Source organism: Centruroides vittatus, unplaced genomic scaffold (genome assembly GCF_030686945.1).
Source record: "Centruroides vittatus isolate TY-2023 unplaced genomic scaffold, ASM3068694v2 contig_424, whole genome shotgun sequence".
In the NCBI taxonomy this organism is placed as follows: Eukaryota; Metazoa; Arthropoda; class Arachnida; order Scorpiones; family Buthidae; genus Centruroides; species Centruroides vittatus.
This window is the reverse complement of record NW_027122230.1, coordinates 270,729-292,158: the sequence shown is the minus strand read 5'-3', so window position 1 is coordinate 292,158 and position 21,430 is coordinate 270,729. Positions and strand designations below refer to the sequence as shown.

Below are 21,430 nucleotides of genomic sequence, written 5' to 3'. Positions count from 1 at the left end.
TATACATCAGTGGGGAAGCCACAGTTGAGTGCACTGCATAAACAACTTATACATTGATGTCTTACCGATGAGCAAAGTATTATATTGTATAGTTTATACAGCAAATAACATTTACAGCAACAATCACAGCACCAACATGTCCTACAGTGCTGTCATATCACAGAATATAACCAGAATATAGATGTACAAATATACAGCACAATGAAACTACATTAACATTGACAACATAATCAAAGCTGATGGTGATGCCTTAACAGGGATGATTACTCACAGCACAGTAACACACAGGGGTAATGACAACAATTCAATGCATACAATTATTAATCTAGATTAAGAATATCTTCAAGACACAACACCACTGTCACTTGGCAGTGGAAGCTGTCTTCGCAGCACCCTACTTAATTAACTGTAGTCCTTCGGAAGTAAGAGGTGACAAGGTCCCTGAAAGCCTGAAAAAGGTTGTTGTCTTGTAACAACACATGTAGGTCCTGAGGCCAGTTCCCACTGGACGGCAGCAGGGAGAGAATGGCGCTTCGTTTGTCGTCCAACATCGGGCACTGCAGCAGATAGTGCCTGGCACCATCTGGTATATTGCATAGTTCACAATTCTGTTCAGTTGTTTTGTTGAACCTGAAGAGATAACTATTAAATTTACCATGCCCGGTATAAAACTGTGTTGTTCTATGTTCAATATAATGATGATTACTAGCTGAGACTGTGGGGAAAAAATCCCTTGTAATGCTGTTGGTCCGCAGGTTCCATGTACCCTGCCATAACTCAGTCGCATTCTCCTTTAGGCTGGAAATTATGTAGTTTTGGGGAGTCGCTGTATAGGTAGGTGTGCCGCTGGAGACAGATGCGGCGCGGGCAAGCTCGTCCGCTCTCTCATTTCCAAGGACACCAGCGTGCCCTCTGACCCACACCACCGAAAACCTATTGATGTTTTTGGTCATTTCCCGGAGAATTTCGTTGACTATGGGATGGCCCCAGTTAAAGTTGTGGATAGCCTGAAGTGATGAACTGGAATCTGTGAACAGATTGATGTTGGTATTACTTAGCTCCTCGTTACTCCATTTGACTGCTTTCAGGATTGCCCAAAGTTCCGCCTGAAACGCAGAGCAAGTATTGCCCAGTCTATCAGAGAAATTATACACTTCCAGGTTGCCATGATACACTACAAACGCACATCCAACCCCATCATTGTTCTTCGATCCATCAGTAAAGACACTGTAGGACTGATCTGGCCAGGGTTGACCTCCAATGTATGGCCAATCATAGGGAGGGACAGAAGGGGTACAACTATTTGTACTCTCGATATTGTCAAATATTACACCGTTTAAAAGGATGTTTTGGCCCTTCCTCATTCTCCATCTTTGTACCGCAATTTACAAATGTAATGTCACTGGGAGTTTGCTAGCAATAACTTGCAGGGCAGCAGTTGGAGCCGTCGAATAGGCTCTGCAAATACACAGCAGGGCCCTCCTCTGGGCACTCTAAATTTCTGTCAATATGGACTTTCCCTAAACCATCTGCCCAAGCAGGTGCAGCATAGCCAATAATGGGCAAGAACACTGAGTCATAAATAATACTCATTATTTCAGGACACAATCCCCACTTTGACTTTGCTACCTTTGACAGTGCCTTGAATATCTTGTTTGTCCTATTACATATATATTTGATATGGGGGATCCAGCAAAGCTTGTGGCTAATGACAATGCCCAAGTACTTTAGTGATTTTACAACTTTTACACTACTATGCCCCATATGTATAGTAGGTACTCTTCGATATAAATGTGGGGCTCTTGGCTTTGTAAAAATAATTCCCTTTGTCTTGTTTGGGTTAAATTCTAGTTTGTTCATTTCGCCCCAGTCCTTTATTTTTGCCAGTATGGAATTAGCCTTTACTTCCATTTCTGCCCGAGAGAAAGCAGCCACCAGTACCATTACGTCATCTACGTACGCCACTGTCCAGTCATTTCCAAATTTTTTATTTAAGAATCCGTTGAATAGCAGGTTCCACAAAAATGGGCCTAATACTGAGCCCTGTGGGCAGCCTCGAGAAATTTGTCTTGTGTATGTCCTTGAGCCAACGCAGAGAGTAGATGTGCGGTCCTGAAGGTAACTCCGTAATATATTATATATATAAGCTGGGCACTTACTTTGTTGAAGTCTGAGGAGTACCATAGGCTACCAGGCAGAGTTAAAAGCTCCCGCAATATCCAAACTTAGTCCTAACACATAGGGGTGGGTAGTTAGCAGTTCTTTAACTTTAGTAGTTACTGATAGAATAGCGTCTGTAGTATCATAACCATTGCGGAATCCGTATTGTTGCTTATGAAGATATTTATTTTTATCAATAAATCAAACCATCCTGTTCAAAATCAACCTCTCCAATACTTTTCCCATAATGGGCAACAGAGAAATGTTCCTGTAATCATGTGGTGAAGCAACAGGCGTGTCTCTGACTTTAGGAATGAGTACAAGTCTTGCCCTCTTCCAGGCCGTTGGAAAGATATTGTACTGAAGGCAATAATTATAGATAACCAGAAAAATTTTTGGTCGGTGTTCCCATATTTGCTTTACAATATCTGCCGGAATTCCATCGAGGCCTGGGGCCTTACGTGATGCTAGTCTTTTAATTGCCTCGTTAACTTCCAGTGCCGTAAAGGGTGGTGGACAAGGGCCCTGAAGAAAGGCTGCAGTTTGATTCCTTATGATTTGCTGTGTTGTGCTGTCCTCTGAAACAATGTCCTCAGGGCACAGGGTATGTAGTAAAAGATCAATGGTATCTTCCATGTTTGCCTCTTTGCCATCTATTCCGCAAAGTCCTGTGAGACAAGTAGCAGTCTTCAGTTTGAAAGCACAACTCTTGTAAATGAATCCCCATGGATCTGTAGACGCCGACGAGCAAAATTCTCTCCATGATAGGATTTTAGCTTTCTTGATAGCCTGTTTGTAGATGGCTTGGTATTCCAAGTAGCGTGATTTTAAGCTGTCTCTTTCCTCACTCCTACAGTTTTGGTAATTTTTTCTATGTTGTCTGTTTATTTTCCTCATTTCAGCCAGTTCTTCGTTCCACCAGGGGACACTATTTTTAGAAGGTCTCCTAAGCGTGAAGCACTCATCACAGGCTTCAGCGATTAAATTAATTTGAGTGTCAATATATTTCACTGCCGAGTCTCTGTCCATTATCTCGGGCAAAAGGTCAATACCGTCATCCAAATATCTAAAGAAATGGTCCCAGTCTGCATTCTTAGTATTGTAAACCTTGTTGCTATTAAAAGGTATGTTCCCAGTTGTACTGTAGATTTGGAATGTAATGGAATTATGATCAGAGAGAGTATCTGCTATGACTTGCCAATCATGGATTCTGTTCAGAATATCGGGCGAAGAACAGGTGATATCGATCCATGACTTCCCATTTGGTCCCTCAAAAGTAGGTATAGATTCCGGATCATTGACACTAATGAGGTTGTTACCGGCCAAGAAATCCTCCACAGCCTCACCCCTTTGATCCAAGTTCTCGCCTCCCCTGTGTGGGTGAGTGGGCATTAAAGTCCCCAGCGATAACTAGGTAGCTCTTTAAAGTATTCCTTAATATTCTGTAAAATTTTCAATTCATTGTTGATATCTTTCTTTTTTGGTGCGTACACGCTAACGACGATCAGGCTGTGATCATCCAATTGTGTTTCTATACATACTATGTTTTCAGTGGTGAACTGCCGATGATGAAACACGGCGACACTGTTATTTGGAATAACGATAGCAGCCCACGGGGAATTCACAGAGTCCTGAAGGACAAGATGTCTGTGTGGAATGCAGGCAACCTTGTTATTAATACAATAAGGTTCCTGTAGAAGAACAATATCGTAGTTGGTAATATCGACGCTGAGTGTAGAAATAGCACTTATAGACCTTTGTAAATTAAGCTGCAGAAATTTAAATCCATTGTAACTACTCCCCATAGTCAGTTCTAGACATTATTAGGTTCCTGATGCGTCGATATGATGGACAACACCTATCTAATGCGTTATGTGCGTTGTTTCTCTCCTTTTGTATAATGCAGTTATGACATTTCGGGCTATGGTTTCTTTCAGAGCAATCTCTATATCTGTGTATGCCCGCGCAATGGCTGCAGGTTTCCTCTAACTCCTTGCATGTTTTGCTGGTATGGCCGAACCGGCAGCATCTATAACACTGTATGATTGAATAGTGTTCTTCTATTGGGCATCTTGCCCATTCTATATTAATCTTCTTTAGTGTGGTAAATATTTTTAGTATTTCAGGTGAGACATCAGCTACCCAGTTGACTGTGCCATTCTTACCACCACCAAACGCGAAGCGCAGCCCAAGCTCCTCGATAAATCGTTCTCTATTGATATTTGACTGAATCATTTCATTCTGATCAAAGACACAGTTTGCTATTTCAGCTTTGTCCAAGTGTTTCGGCACCTGTCTAATCACCACTTTCGGACTCCTTTTGTTTGGTATGATTGTTTTGAGGGTGGGGGCCTTTTCCTTAAGCGCGTTTACAAGAACCTGTAATTCACTCCCTTTACTAACATCAATGGCTATCCCACCTCTATCAATTCTCCTGAAGCCACTGATTCCCACCCTTAACTGTATAGGATCGATTTTTTCTTTTATTATACTTTTTATGTCCTCCGACCCAGTGTTACTGTCCTTTGGATAAACTAGTAGTGTGCTACGCAGATTATTTGATTTTGGTTTAGGAATGTTTACCCCCCTTTGACAATATCACTATACAGTGTCTTCTGTTCTGTCCCACAAACAATATTACTAATTTCCTTACATGTCTGTTTGATGTCACCCATCTCCTCTTCGAGTCTTTTAGTAGCATTCAGTGTTTTATCAACGTCGTCCTGTGTGACCGTATTAGGCAAGTAGGCCTCCAAGGAGGCCATTCTTTGACTTGCACATTCGTCGTAACAACAATTATCTACAGGGATTGTTTTGAGCGAATCCTTAATTTCAGTAATTTCAACTTTTAGCTTGTGTGAGGCCTCAACCAACTCACAAATGGTCTCCTGAGTTGCCAACTTAGATATCTGGTGCTGCAGTTCGGAAAGCTGCTGCCTAGCCAGGCCACTGTCGAATATGTCAATAATCTTTTGTCCTTGCCCCACTATGTATTCAAAGTGTTCCCTTGCGCCCATATGTGAGTTGGCATTTACCCGGAGATAGCTCTTTAAATCTCCCAATGCCTCATAGGCCCTTTGTCTAAATTCAGAATAAATATTGTCATCTGGTAGGTCTGATAATATAATTAGATCATCTTCAATACTGCTCTCCGAAGGCATGGTAAAACAAGTGCAATGCGTAAAACCTAAAGTATTAAAAGGAACCTAAAATAATTATAAGAGCCAACACTAGACAGACCTATACTAGACCCCAGAAATACCTTAAAACAATAGACTAAGCTACACTAAATACAATAACTTACTATTGCACTTAAAACTAAATCTAAATTAAAATAAGTTACTATTAAGACTAAGAAATTCAAAATAAATACAAAGAAGCTAAACAGTCAGTTACAACAATGATAATGTCGCGACCGTTAGGAGAACCGTTATAACGGAAATAACGGTAAAAAAAAACAAATATTCCCCATAGCTACTAATAGAAAAACTATAACACCTGTAACTCCTTAAGGACTAGTCCTACCCACACAAATTTTACTACAAGGCTTACAGAGACAGTAACCCTTCGTCCCCCCAAAATTACACTCCTCGGGGATGATTCTGCTGGGCACCGCCAAATGATTGAAACTTGAAACCCCCGTTACTACCCCCTAAATTAGAAGTATTTGGCAACAATCATACCAAATTATCCGGGATGTCTTGCTGACCAAATTGATGTATAATAATCCAACTTGGCACCAGAAAACCGCCGAAAATAATCCCAAAGGCAGGAGCTCACCTTAGCACAACTTTCGCAGTTCGCGCAGACCCCTCCATGCCTTACAAGGTTATCGAAACCAATTTTAAAAGTCTTATTACAGTAATTAATGTTTATCTTCTCTTTATATGAAGTACTTTGATTTAAAAGAGGCCGTCCATAAATTACGTAAGGGCGATTTCGGCTATTCGGCTATTTCGGCCCACTCACTCCTGTGTAAGAAACCGTAATATTTTCTTTGATCCCCCTTCCCTTTTCTATCTTTGTAATATTTAGGCATGATTTTATAAAAAAGATTTTAACAAAATACTTTTTTTTATGAAACCGTAAAAACCTTAGGTTTAAAATATATAATGATTAATTACTTAATTAATATGTATTATTATTTATAAAAGACTTTATGTGAACAAATTTAAAAATATAAAAAATTAATAAATTCGAATGAACAATTTATTTTAAGAACTTTATTTTTTAATTATTAACAATCTTTTTATTATTATTATTATCATTAATCAACCTCATGATATTCATTTTTATATTAATTTTAATTTTCACAAAAGGTCGCAAAAAACTTTGACAGATAGACTAGCTTGCGCACGTGTAAACAGAAACGTCATACAAAACAAAACAAGAGAGAATAGAGAGAAATCACATTTTGTTACCGTATTGAATACATCTTGGCTAAAGCTAAGAAAATAAACTACATGCTAATAAAATGTGCTAGGTGCACCTGAGGATTAAATCATAAAGCTTGTAAAACTCTATATAATAGGGCAATACAACCAATGCTACTTTGAATTTGCAAACAAATTGCATTTCTAAACATACCGGTTAGTTACAGAACAGAACAACACAGATAGGTCTGCATTAGTTGAAAGTGATTCGACCACATATGCAAATTTTATATATACGTATTACTCGATGAGTTTTCCAAAATACAAACTAAATAATAAATATTGTTCAGATCTTTATACACTTCACTTAAAACATAAAGTTATCAGATTAGAGACCGAATTCTGGCGATCAAAATTTCCAAGAAATTTCCATGGATGGCCTGTTTCTAACATGTCGGGCCTCTTTTTTCATCACTCATTCCTTCCGATTGTGGACGTGGCCGAGCAATTCCATACTGGGATAGGAGAAAAAGACTCTTAATGTCCACAAATCGAAAAGATTCAAATACAATATGAGTTATAAATACAAATAAGATAAAGTTCTGTAAATTGTGAGATTTTAGACTTAGAACAATAAAATTTCGTACTATATAACATAATTTGTTTTACGAGGAAAAAATAATCATAAGTGTAATAAAATGTATTATTGAAGTTTCATTAAAAAATTATTCCTCTAGCTGGGGTCATGTAACTAGTAAAAATTCAGTAGCAAGTAAATTACTCTCTCTTCAAAGATAGATTGCCATCAGAATTTCAAAGCGCTGCAGAACTGTTTCTCCTAATGCTTCTCTGATTCTAGCAGAGCTCTTTTCTTTGCCACTATGTATTGTAAAAAAGGTTCTAAAGTACTACTTCAGAACCACAAACATCAAGGCTCAACAACGGTCTCTACTCCTATCTACGGCTGTTCATATGCTATCACATTGCAATTACCCTATCTCTGATCATCACCCTGTAAACAATGTTATCCTCAGGAAATTTGATCTCCTCTGCTTCCTCCATAGATAACCACACAGATATTAATATCTACACAGATAGGTCCAAAATGTCCCGTTCATGTCGGCTCAAGTATTTGTATCTTCCTCCAAACTGACATAATTTGACAAAATATGTTAGAAGGTACAGATAACTCCCAAATACCGCCATCTATCAAGCTGAAGAAGATGCTGTCTAACAAGCTGTTCAGTGGGCCACTTCTCTACCAAACTCTGTCTATCAACATTTACAGTGATTCTCAGTCTGTCCTAAAAGCTCTATTAAATCCCAATTGCAAGCAATTAAATCGCATATATCCAGCACTATATTAAATATCTTGTAAATAAGATAACTTTTATATTTGTTCCTGGCCATACTGGCATACTAGGAAATGAAAAAGCCAACTTTGAGGCTAAATCAGCTGCAAAGGACACATGGACTGGACTACAGTCACATCCCTGTCTCAGAAGCAGCTTTAAAAATTATATTCATGACAACTCTATGCAAAAGTGGAATCAACAATGGTTGAGCAGTAAAACTGGTAGAATAACAAGACTTTGTTTTCCTAGTGTTGAATGCAGGTTCTCATCACCACTTAGAGCAGTGGTTTCCAACCTGTGGGGCGCGCCCCCCTAGGGGGCCGCGAGACTGTTGCAAGGGGGGCATGCAGCTATTTCCAAAATATCATTTTCGAATACAAACCAAAAAAGTCGAATAGGTGTCAAAAAAAAAATGAATCAGCAAAATAGGTATACGTAATCTACAATCCTCGCCGCGAATTTTTCGGGTACAAATGCTAAAACATCCATCCATACTCTTGCTGGAACGAAAACATCTCGCTTTCGCGTTTGGAGCCGAGCGCCGGCGGGGCGAGGAAACAAAAGACAAGCACTCGGAACATCCCGGGTATTCTCGTGCTTACTCGCACCAAACTTCAGTAAACAGAAGCATCTGTTTTTTTTTCTGTTGTCTATGAACAGAATTAGTTCGTTAGTAGTGCTTACGATAACCACGTTGATATATAGAATGAAACACTTCGCTTTGGTAACTTCTAAATTAATATTGAGGTAAATTTCATAACTGTTATAATAGTACATTATTTTTAGTACATTTAAAATTATTATTTCTTATAATAAATAATTATTTTTTATGTATATTTTTACATAATATTGTATATTATTTTGTAGCCCATTAAATAAATTATAATATCAGTTGAGTATTTATGAAATTAGATTGTTAGAAAAATTAAGGGGGCGCAACAATTTTTTTTAATGGGGGCGCAGGTACAAAAAGGTTGGAAACCACTGACTTGAAGATTTAACGTTTTCTACTCCTCATCTACTTGCTGAGCACGATAATTTTAGGAGCCGAGTTATAACCGGGCAGAAACTGCTTGTTGCTTTTGCTTTACAGAAAATCTAGACACAGTCGACCATATGATCTGTCATTGAGCAATTTACGAATTTAAAATTTTTACGCTTGGTTTCAAGTGGCATGTCCACTCGATAAGCTTGTTCAGAAGCCACTGTTTGATGGTTTTTACAATTATGTTCAAAAAATATGAAAGAAAGACTATTTATAATATCTAATTTCTAGTTTTACATTTTAGTTTTGACTAAAAGTCGAATACTAATTTTATGTTTACTTTGTATAGTGTATTTTGGTTCATGTATTCTTAGTGTTATACACCCATGGAAGTGGTCCACTTAGTGTAATTAAAAAAAAGAGAGAGAGAAAAATCACCACACAGTCATTCTCTCACGATTAAAAATGTGTAGGCGTGAGTCTGCTAGCGTTATTATTCTGTGAAGCTTCGGAAATGGGTCTAGAATTTGTGCAAAAAAGGAAAAGAAATGTTTTTTCATTGTTTTGGGAATAGAAGCAAATAATAATAATTATTATTATAATAAATTTATGTTGAAAAAAACCCATCAACAAGTAAGAAAAAAAGAAAACGAAAAATGAATATTTTATGTTCATAAAAGGACATGTCTGTAGAGATTTCCGAGAAAGTCAGACTTCTTGGGTTAAAACAATAGATGAATTTGAGTACTTAGATCGAACATCGTCGATAGGAATCGCATTGTCCGTCGATATTGACTCATCCAACGACCGGGGTTCCGATCTCGTTACAATTCGTAACGAAGGGGGGGACCAATTGGAGAGCGGAGGCAAGTCGGCATCGACCTATCGGAGTGTTCGATCTGGGACTAAAAGGAAAGTTATAAAAACCCTAAGAAAAAATGGATGTGACGTTCTCGCAGTCATTAGTTCTTAGTTCAGAGTGCTCCGCTCCTGGAGTTTTGCTGCCGTTCAGCGTCGGAAACTTTGACGACGTTTCGGGACTTGTCTTAGACATCCGCTCCCGGCAAGTTTTTCCCAGGTACTTCCCGTCGTCGAGAAATCATCCCTTCAAGTTGTGCTGTGCGCCCCGGGGCCGACGCTCTCCACATCACCTTCGCCGGAAAAGAAATCGATCGTCGGATCAATCAATTGAACTTTTCGCACGGACTGGTTCATCCTTCGGATAGGCTTTGCGTCGAATTTTAATACTAGTTGCAAGCGCCATTTTTTTATATTTAATAAACGGTTTAAGATGGAAAACCTGTCTCCATGAATTTTTCCACTCCCACACGGCAGTGCTGTCCGCTTGGTTGTCGTGACACTTTCTTCCAACCGGCTAACCTCACAATTCTATCACGTCACACGAGATGGCGTTAGTGCAACGAGTGTTCTTAATAGAAACCGCTAAATTGAAGCCAAGTTCAAAACTCCACCACTCAACGAGATCAAAAAATAACAATAAGAATATTACGTAAGACGAGATCTATTACCCCCTACCCCTAAGTAAGAAATCGTAAGAAATCCTTGATCCCTAACCACCCCAAAATACCTTACGTAATTTATGGATGACCCCAAACTGCTAAAACTGTCGATATTATCATATATATATAATAAATCATTTTATGCATCGCCTAACTGTTAAATACTTATATAAATACTTATATACTTTTATATTACCATATTTTCAAAACGCTGAAAAGGGGTGTAAGTTTTTATAGCGCTTGTTAACTAAAAAGTAAAAAAGTTGTCGCATGAACTATCAACGGTTGGCAACTTCTAATCTAAATGAACAGAAAATGAAACAAATTCTACTTTTAAATACGAGCCTCAAAGATATCTTTGTCGCGGGGAAATATAACACGAATGGACTGATAAATGGCAACACGTTACAAGGAGTGATGAGAAAAATTCAACATGATGGCTACATAAGCTATTAGCACAGCATTAGGAAAAAACAATTAAATACTCGCTATATAAAATTAAAATAAATTACGCGTAAAAAAGAATTGAAACTAATTATTTTTATTAATTTTACTCCTTCTAATATGATTTAAAAACTCGTATCCTTGCATATTTTCATAAAAATGTCATTTAAATTAGTGTTAAGCTCGTGCCAATAAATGATTTTGAGAAGAAATTCAATATAATGTCTTTGAATTTTAACTCGTAATCTGTATAAACATAATAAAAGTATTATTTATTTATTTAACTACCACAGTTTTCTGTATCTACCAATTATTCAATACATGAAATATTTTGTTAGTAAAAGCCGTCAATTGTAAATAGAACCTATGCAGTAATTCTATACCGTACATCCGTGGTCATTCATCTCCTTCCCGGAATCTAATACTAATTACCTTTTTCTGTCGATCTCTAGTACATATTGATGAGAGTGGTGTTGAAGTATGTATCTGTATGTAAGCTAAAAATGGCTTCAACTATTTGTAATTAAATAAAACTGATAAAACAAGTTTTCAATGTTAAATAGAACATAAATTTTAAACGGACGTCTGTTTCTTTAACTTTTATTTAGGGTTTCTCGAACGGGATCCTGGGATCTCAGTTGTTTTTTTAACCTGGAAAATTCTTCTCATTCCGAGAAATCCCGGAAATTTCTTAAAAGTTCACTTTTTCCTTACTTTGTGAAGGTTGAGGAAATTTTGCAAATAAAAAGTATAATTAACTTATAAACTGTCAGAATACATTGTATTTATTAACTTTGAACGTATTTATTACTTTTTTTTATAAATTTTTCCTCGTTATGGCATGTCACAGATTATCAATAATCAATATGTAGCTTTCTCGTGGCATGACTCTGAAAATTCTTTACTTGTCAGAACCTGTAATATCTGGAATAATTGTGCTGACGCCGTCTTAATTTTTAACCATGCCTATTAGCTTCAATAACTGCGTAACGCCAGGTTGTGTAAATTGGGCAAGGATCAAACGAGTACAAAGTCTGCAAGTATGACGTTTTTCTTCATAAACCTGATTAGTAAAGCCAAACAAACTGCCGAATTATCACGATATAAGGTCGATGCCGCTATTAAAGTAGCGGCAACCGAGGAAGACAAATGAAGAATACTAAAAAGCAAAAGGAGTACTACAATTTCGAAAACGAACTAGAAATTTTCCAGGCTACAAGTGAAAAAACAGATAATATCTGTCTTCTCTTAAATGCATTAAACAAGATTCCACTCACATAAATTGAATGGGAAAGGACATTCTCAGTAGCTCGATTCAGCTATTAAAGCAACCGCAGCTGCAGATTGAGTGATCGGGGTATTGACCATCTTTGCTCGTTTAAAATCTTATTTAAAAAATTTACAATAATATTTTGTATTATGTTTTATTTAAATATTGAAAATTACCTTCCAAGTTAGTAGTTTGATCTAAGTTCATTTTATTCTTTAAATTTTCAATTCAATTTAATTCAAAGGCATTTTTGTGGTTGTATGCAGTCTCCAGCAAACTTTAATGAATTTTTTCTACTTGTGAAAATTTCTACGCAATTCAAAAGTAATTTTTAATATATATTTTACGCAGCATTATTAATACAATTTTGGAGGTTGCAGAATGCACTAAATTACTTTACAAAATAAAAACTAATTATATCATTTGTTTTCAATATATTTTGTATATGTTAAAAATAATTAAATCTATCCCGGGATTTCGGGACAAGCAAAAGACCGGGAAATGAGAAACCCTACTTTTATTAAAGTAATAAACAACAGCATTTACTAAGCATAATTTTGTCATACGTAAATACATATTATCAAATATCGTTTCAAACAATTGAAAGCATAGAAAATAATACAAAATATGAATACATGAAAACGTTTATTTTATAGATTTAAATTTAATTTTAATATAAACGTAATAATTTTATTTATTTTATTTTCCATCATTATATTATTTTACTATCATTATTTATAAATTTGACGTAGTTATCGTCTGCCAATTTCGTGTAATTAAAAAAAAAACAAATAAAACAGTTTTACGCGTTAGACATAATTTCAAGGAATGCGAGAAACGAGCGAGAGAGAAATTTTCGTAAAATTTGAAATGATCACTCCACTCAAAGTATTTCATTTCGTATTTATATAATCATTTTTCAATAAAATTTTTATTTACGAAATATATTACGCACGATTTCGATGATATATAAATACAAGCATTTCAACTGTTCATCCATAATCGTTTGCAATTATAGAAAGGTAAGTTTTATCGGCGTAATTCAATATACCATTAATTCTAAACATAACAGAATCGTTGAACCAAAAAGAATAATTGTTATTGTTTTCAAGTTTGAATGACTTCACTTAATGTAATTTCGTAATTATTGTAGTCAGTCTTATAAAATGAAGTTATTGTTTTGCATTTTAAGGTCGTTGTTTCGAGATTGAAGTACATATTTTGTTTTGTACTTTTTCTATTAATTACAAGATTGTAGTAATCGTAAAAACAAAACTTACTTCTAAATATGTTATAGATAATTCGTCTGCGATTTGAAAAAATGGTATACCTATAAATTCTGACTGTTGCCTCTCGACTGTTTCCTTAATCTCCAGAATAGAGATACCTTACAGTAGGTACTGTACCTCTGTTGATACCTACTACTGCATATTTGCAAAAACTATACAGTATTAGGTGAAATCATTATTATTATTATTATTGTTATTCTTTGTTTACTTTTATAATCCGTATAAAAGTTTCAGCAGGATTTACGGCAGTATCCTAATTACAGTTTTCTGTCAATTTTTTCGTAACTTCAGTTACGTGACATTCTAATTTAAGTGATAGGCAATTCTATACCCAGAAAGTGACTATATAGGTGAAGTTTCTCTTTAATTATTTAAACTTAATTAGTTGTAAATATTAATCTCAGGTTTGTTTTTAATTTTACAGTAAATATAAAAAAAAACTGGATTATCGAAATGAAAAAAATGTTTTCGATTATTTTTACCTGTGTAATGTTTATGATGGTGTTGGGAGTTCACTATCCCAACGACATACTTTTTAAACATTATTGCGGTGAGTATATTTTTGTATATTAAGTTAATAATGAAACTTCCTTGCAAAATTTTAGAGAATTTGCACAAAAAGCACAGGAATTAATAAGCTTTAAATCGCAATACGAAAATCGTGCCACACACACACAAACACACAAACATCCATACATACAAAAAAATCCCCTAATGTTTTTGCATTTCTGGACGTTTCAAGATCCTCAAAATCCAAAAAAGTAAAAATCTCTGAGAGTCATTTTTTGACCGATCGCCTTACTTTCACTGTTACTTTCCCCTTTTATATATAACAGCAGAGATACTAAAAAAAAAACAAATTGAATTTCTAAACACACCGGTTAGTTACAGAACAGAACAACACAGATGGATCTGCATTAGTTGAAAGTGATTCGACCACATATGCGAATTTTATATATACGTATTACTCGATGAGTTTTCCAAAATACAAATTAAATAATAAATATTGTTCAGATCTTTATACACTTCACTTAAAACATAAAGTTATCAGATTAGAGACCGAATTCTGGCGATCAAAATTTCCAAGAATTTTCCAGGGATGGCCTGTTCCTAACATGTCGGGCCTCTCCCCTCATCATTCATTCCTTCCGATTGTGGACGTGGCCGAGCAATTCCATACTGGGATAGGAGAAAAAGACTCTTAATGTCCACAAATCGGAAAGATTCAAATACAATATGAGTTATAAATACTGTATTGTTTATTAAAAAATACAAATAAGATAAAGTTCTGTAAATTGTGAGATTTTAAACTTAAAATAATAAAATTTCGTACTATATAACATAATTTGTTTTACGAGGAAAAAATAATCATAAGTGTAATAAAATGTATTATTGAAGTTTCATTAAAAAATTATTCCTGTAAATATTTTAATATATCTGGCAACTTAGTTTTGATAAAAATATTATCCTATTTGATTTTATTTAATTAATATGTTTTCATTCAAAATTAGAATTTTCCTTTGGAGAAAAGTTAATAGAAATTTGATATTAATAAGTTATGTTATAATTGTAATATGTTTTATAACTGAGAAGAATTTGAAGTAAAATGAAATTAATTACAAATTCATTTATTATATTTTTTATAGAGTATATGAATATTGATAAGCTCTCCTCCTGTTTGCAGAAGACATTTCCTAATGAAGTATCTTTATTAATTCATTTGATTGAAGTTCGAAAGACATGTCATTAAAAATTTTATTTGTTAAATATAGGTTAAAACTGTGTTTTATAATTGTGTACAAGCCATCGCGGTTAATATACGCGATCCGAAGAAAAGACAAATTTTTTTTTGTAATCAAGCCACAGAACAGGTACGAAAATTTAACATTATTCCGATTTATATTTATAAAATTCATATTGAATATTTAAATAAATTAAAACGTAAATAGAATAGCTGTAATTTAATGTATTTTCGCGTTATATTACTTCTTTTTTATAATTTTTATTACGGAAACAAGAAATTTATATTACGAATATTATAGAGAAAATTATACTAAATATAATACCAAAAGATCGAAATCATATTTCTGTAAACAAAAGTTAAAAATTCGATTTAATATTTTATAATTGACACAAAAAATTATATTATTGGTTATATAAAATGTCGGTTAATGTTACCTCAGGTAGCCAAGATGGCGGCTCGTTTCTGAAACAGTGGGGACGCACGTACTAACCTAACCTAACTTATTTTAATAAATTACCCCTATTCTAATATTTTGGTTGGCAATAATTATGGTAATTTTTTAGAATAGGTTAGGTTATGTTAGTACGTGCGTCCCCATTGTTTCAGAGACGAGTCGCCAACTTGGCTACCTGAAGTAACATTAACCGACATTTTATATAACCAATAATATAATTTTTTAAAATACAGAGCTTAGGAATATTTTTAATTAAATATAAATTTATTTTTCTATTTATAATTTGTTCAGCAAATTAAAGACTTTGACCAGTGTTTAGATATGAAATTAAATTATAGACAGATGGATACATATAATAATAATTTTGGGGTGAGTGTTTTTATTGTGTAGATACTGTTTTAAAACAAAGAGTTAAATAAATATATTTTTTAATGTAGAAATTCTATTTATATTTTACAGAAATGTTTGGAAATACCCTATTAAACACACATCGCAAAAGACGTACTTGTTTAATACGGTTGGATTATTCAATATATTTCAAATATTTTTTGTATTGCGATATTAATTTACTTTAGTAAATATAGAATATTTTAACGAAATTTTAAGTAGGTTATGAATTACTATATTTATACGTTTTACATATTTTTGCTTATTTATACAGAGAGCAGAAGAATTCCTCGTATTTTCTTCGAATTATATCCATTGTATCAATAAACTTTGATATTGATTGATTATTAAATGATTTAAAATTCTAATGTAATGAAAACATTCTAAAGTAAATAAATTAAATGTAAGAAATGATTTCTTAGTTTCGTGTACTCTTCCAACCAAATAACATGTTTAAAAATTGATTAAATCTATAAAACACTTTTCGTAGACATTTTGTTAAACTGCAATACCACGAAAGAATGCGCGTAGCCACGGGCAAATTGCAGGACCGATACAAGTGACAGACAAGGCAAATCTACCTCTTGCTTTGTTGACGCGAGTACCGTCAGGCGACGCGGCAACATCTGCCAACGCGCCGGAGAGTGAGCGGAGGGCACGCGACGCCCGAAAAGGCAGTTCGATCGGCAGACGGTCCCGGCACTACGTTTCCGTTACTCCGACGGCGCACCAGGACGTCACGCGAATTGCGGGACCTGTGGTTCGGCCACCCAACGGAATTCGCATTCTTGCTTGCCTGCCCGCCCGCAACCTAGCATCATGTCACTTGTCCGACGTTGGCACACCTGGGACAAGCAATAATGGCTTGGCCGAAGGGACCAAACAGGTGTCTGTTGCATATCTGTTTGTTCTTTTAAAATCCTTTGCTCATCTCTGTCACCTCTACTGGTTCTGCCGTGTGCTTTTAGCTACATTCATTCCTTCCTGCATTTGGCTACGTTCTCATTTTTGAGGACTATTTATTTCAAATCTTTTCCATATTGATTGCTAAAATATAAAGTTTAATTGTAATGTTATATTAAATAAATTGCATATTATCAATAACACGAGAACTATATACAGTCGATTCCGCTTAATTGGGACACATTGAAACTAATCCAGTTTGACCCAATTAAGCGGCTCCCCCAATTAAACGAACTAATAATAAATTCTATAATAAAATATGTAATACGTAGGTAGACAAATAAGTATGTAAAAAATAACAATTATTTTAATGCTTTAAACCAAAATACAGAAAATATTTGTACTATAAATTTGCCAGACAACGATAAATAACTGATTCGTATAATGCTAGTGTTGCCAAATATTAGTAGTGACTAGGGTTTCTCGTTTCCCGGTCTTTTGCTTGTCCCGGGATTCCAGGAAATCCTGGGATAGAATTAATTATTTTTAACATTTAAAATATCTTGTAATTAAATGATATAATTATTTTTTTCAGATTTTCTTTCTATAAAAGTAATTATATGTAACAAATTTCTGACAGCGAATCCTCACCTAAAAATCATATGAATTAATAAGCAATTGACTCAGTAAAATACATGACAGTCGAATATCATTTTTTGCAAAAAATTGATCAACCAAATTAACAAGCTGCTACTGACATATTGTCAATATTTCTAGAAGTTTCAAATAGAATATTCTAACGACCAAAACTGATACCAACAAAAAATTATCCTTTTAGAATCAGAGTGAAAATTAAATGATCTAATGCAGCAGAATAAGGACAAAACTATCTAACAATCAAGTGATATCTAATATATCAATAAAAAACTCTTCTAAGGTGAGTAAGCTATAAAATTTTATCAATGATTAGTATACCAACTCACACATACGTGAGTACAAATATATTATTCAAAGAAGGATATTTTCTTTAACTCAAAATAAAGGATTCCTCAAAAAGAAATACAAAATAAAAATATCTGGCCGAACATCAACCTAACAAAATCATTCCTGCATGCTGTGTAGGTTGTCCGCCCTTGTCGATTATAATAATAAGCCCGAATAAGGCTTATCACAGCATGAGCACACACAACACCAAGAGTTGGAAAGCTAATATGTTTAATAGGCCTTGTCTAACCTAGCAATCCAAGATAATGATAACGTCTGCAAGAGAGACAGTAAGTCGAGAACATAACAAATAAGAATGATTACATCACTGCAACGCATCACTCAATCACTATCGTCGCAGAGGTCTGATTATCAGATCTATGCAACACTGATTTCTGTAGCAATGATGATCATCTCAGTGTAATTTGCCCCTACACTCACAAAACTGTTGATCTTACCCATGTTAATTCCATTGAAATGTCAATACTGTTGTGTTGCACAAAGTACGTTCTCAGTATCTTATCTAAATTCAGATGCCACAGTCAGAACCACTCCCAAAATATTCTCATCCGTTAAGCAAGACTAACTAACGCTTCCGAAAGGAATCTAATCCACAATGTGAAGAAATTCATATCACAAGAAGTAAGTCGCTCGTGTTTTATTGAGGTCGTTGGCAAACGCGGAAAAAGTTCCACGAGAAACTCAATCATATGAAGGATTTAATATAAGAACCGAGAGAATGAGATTAATGCTAGGTACCAATCGAATGGAGAAATATTACTAAAGTTAACAGTGTAGACAACAAAAATAAGTGAGATATAAAATTCAAAGAATATCATGGAAAAAACTGCACAAGAACAAGTTTCCCAAAACAAAATAAAGCATTGTTGGATCCTACCCAAATACAAGATTTTTGTAAATATCATCATGCAATATATTCATATATCTAATTTAAAAGAAACAACACCATCAAGTCTAACAGATGCAGTCCATACTATAATAATACCAACTATGAATATTTTACTAATAAATCTTACTTTACCGAATAGTTAATTACTTTTATCTTGTGTGTGTTCAAATTGTTAAATTAAATCTGTTAATATAAATTAACACTGATTTTGTATACGTACCTTTATTTCTACAAATCTTCTTTATCGAGGATCAAATCTCAAAGATGATCTGCCAAATTCTTTAATATTATTTAAATACGAACGAGAGGTCAATGAAAATCTCTTGTACGCAAACTAATACATATGGAATTCAGTGTATGAAGCAAACCTAACAGTAGTTGTACTTTGCACGATTTTAAAACCTATACCTCCTATCCAAAACACACTATTCCCTAGGAATGAAGGTCTTCACTTATCTGAGACAACGCGTAAAAATCTATTATAATGTTCATCTAACAAAAAAAGAATTATAAACATAAAAAAAACTATGCGGTTATTAGCAAAAAAACACAAAAAATTATAGAACACACCCAATATTACATGTGTAATAAACCCATCTAAAATGAACTACGGTATATTTCAATAGCTTCCTATTGCTGTCGTTTAAAAAACTTAAAACAATAATGTAAAAATATGGATAAAGGCGAGTGAAAAAACGTAGCAAGGGATAGTAGACGTTCCGACGAAAAAAATCTGTACCTCTAAAATCCACATATGAAATACCTGATAGTAAACCTCTGCATAGTGCCCCAGAATAAAATCTGAGCAATATTGTATAACAACACACTAATAGATTCGTTTAGATATGTGTACGTGACCAGAACGACTTTGCTTGAGGTACTTACTGTTAATTAATATTGCGACGGAGGCTTTCGATCCTGAGCGCGCTTATACGAGGCCATCGAAGCCATCCGCTCGGATATTTATAGTTCCAGCACGAAAACTAATAATTACATTAAATAAATCCCATTCATCTAATGTGACTGTTATTACTTATATACTCTCTCCATTCAGACAACGTCACAAAAACCGAATACTGTTTTTTCTGCGACCGAGAGAGAACTAATGCAAGATGATAGTGCACATTCTCACCCAATAAACTTTGAAAGTATAGTTCTTAAATTGATCCAATTGCTTTCAACTTAATCTCATATCAAATTGAATCGTGTCAAACTGGAGGCGGCACAATAGTTTCTAATTTACTATATAAATTTTACCTAATCTACTTTTGATATTTATCGGTCTAGTTTTAATCCGTTTGGATGATACTGTATAGGCACTTTAATAATCGAGCGATTGTACAAAATTTCGGAACGTACACGATTCAATGCACATAATACTTTTCATACATAAAATTAAAAAGTACATGGTACCTCAAAAATTCGGTGTCGCGAGATTGTATTATTCAAAATATTCAAACTAAAATCAGGTATTCAATATTAACTTGTTATGCCGTTTATATATTTATTCATCAATTGTTATCATTAGCAATCACAAATACCTTGTTCGTTAGATGGTAGTTTTCATACGTTACGCAGTTATTTGAACGAGAAAATGTGGCTCGATCGAAATAAATATCTACAATAGACGTATTAGATGCACCAAATTAATATAGTTTGTTGATCTATATGTTTTAGTACAAAAAGCATTTTTAGAATACGAAACAACTTATTTATATAATGGTACCTTGGTCAGCAATTAATTACCATAGTACTTATTGAATGGTCTCCGTACAATAACAGAATTTTTAGAAGTTCCCGACAATTTCTTAAGAGATTCTACAGAAAACACCAATAATACACGTACGTATATATTCTATTGAGTTATAAGACCGGATTATCGTGAACGGTTTAACTAGTTAATACATACTATCACACTAAAATCTAGCGTAAAAAATCTACACACGAAAAAGGAGATTGATGAGAATAGTTAAAATCGGAAGTCCCGAATTTAAAAAAATTTAAAAATATTCACACTAAAATATAATGTTAAAATACATCTACTGATAAGCAGTGTATTCTGGACACGTTTTTACATACAATTCTATTCTATATACTTAGTAGATTTTGATATTTTCTGTCAAGTAAATAATTTCGATTCCTCTTGAAAAAGTACAACTTGGTTTCAAAACAAGACTAAAATAACAGCTGCCGCAACTGTAACTCTCACTCTTTCATTAAAAAATTTTTTACACTCTCCAAACCAACACTGAATCGTCATTCTAGAAACTAAATATATCAAAAAAAGTGACTTTTTAACCTGCAAAATATTGACTAGGATAAAACTCTCAGAAATGAGAAGAATTTAATCCCGATTTAACAAAACAACGCGCCGACCTCCAGGGATCCGGGTTCACACTTAGGTTCTCGAGCACCTAACATGAAAACATCAAGCTATCCTGAGACGAGACTATTACATCATATTGATTGTAACAATTCGCTCGATCCTGTCTTAACTTGTGTATTCTGATATTTTGCAAACGACAAGAAAATAGCAATTTGTTTGCCTCTTTAAAAAAAGCGTGTAGCGAGAATGTGAAACAATTAATCTCTTTATCGTATCGCATTTCCTTAGGTCTTACGTACATAAACATTAAAAAATCGTTTAAAATA

The 21,430-nt window shown here is 34.4% G+C and overlaps 2 protein-coding genes across 2 annotated transcripts; one reads left to right on the top strand and one right to left on the bottom strand.

Moving 5' to 3' along the window:
* Window positions 1–398: 398 nt before the first annotated feature.
* On the bottom strand, window positions 399–1,364 carry LOC136976752 (uncharacterized). The gene has a single exon (XM_067272109.1). It carries the CDS (start codon window positions 1,362–1,364, stop codon window positions 399–401), a length of 966 nt encoding a protein of 321 aa, XP_067128210.1.
* Window positions 1,365–13,703: 12,339 nt separating this feature from the next.
* On the top strand, window positions 13,704–16,087 carry LOC136976779 (uncharacterized). The gene is made up of 6 exons (XM_067272144.1): window positions 13,704–13,746; window positions 13,821–13,946; window positions 15,043–15,098; window positions 15,169–15,267; window positions 15,886–15,963; window positions 16,054–16,087. Exons 2-6 carry the CDS (start codon window positions 13,850–13,852, stop codon window positions 16,075–16,077), a joined length of 354 nt encoding a protein of 117 aa, XP_067128245.1. The 5' UTR covers window positions 13,704–13,746; window positions 13,821–13,849; the 3' UTR covers window positions 16,078–16,087.
* Window positions 16,088–21,430: the final 5,343 nt, after the last annotated feature.

Excerpts from the sequence above, each read along its gene's own strand:
- LOC136976752 (XM_067272109.1), bottom strand. The coding sequence starts at position 1,364 with ATGAGGAAGGGCCAAAACATCCTTTTAAACGGTGTAATATTTGACAAT.
- LOC136976779 (XM_067272144.1), top strand. The coding sequence starts at position 13,850 with ATGAAAAAAATGTTTTCGATTATTTTTACCTGTGTAATGTTTATGATG. Across the intron at positions 13,947-15,042 it reads ACTTTTTAAACATTATTGCG|AGTATATGAATATTGATAAG; the intron begins GTGAGTATATTT and ends TATTTTTTATAG. Across the intron at positions 15,964-16,053 it reads CATATAATAATAATTTTGGG|AAATGTTTGGAAATACCCTA; the intron begins GTGAGTGTTTTT and ends TATATTTTACAG.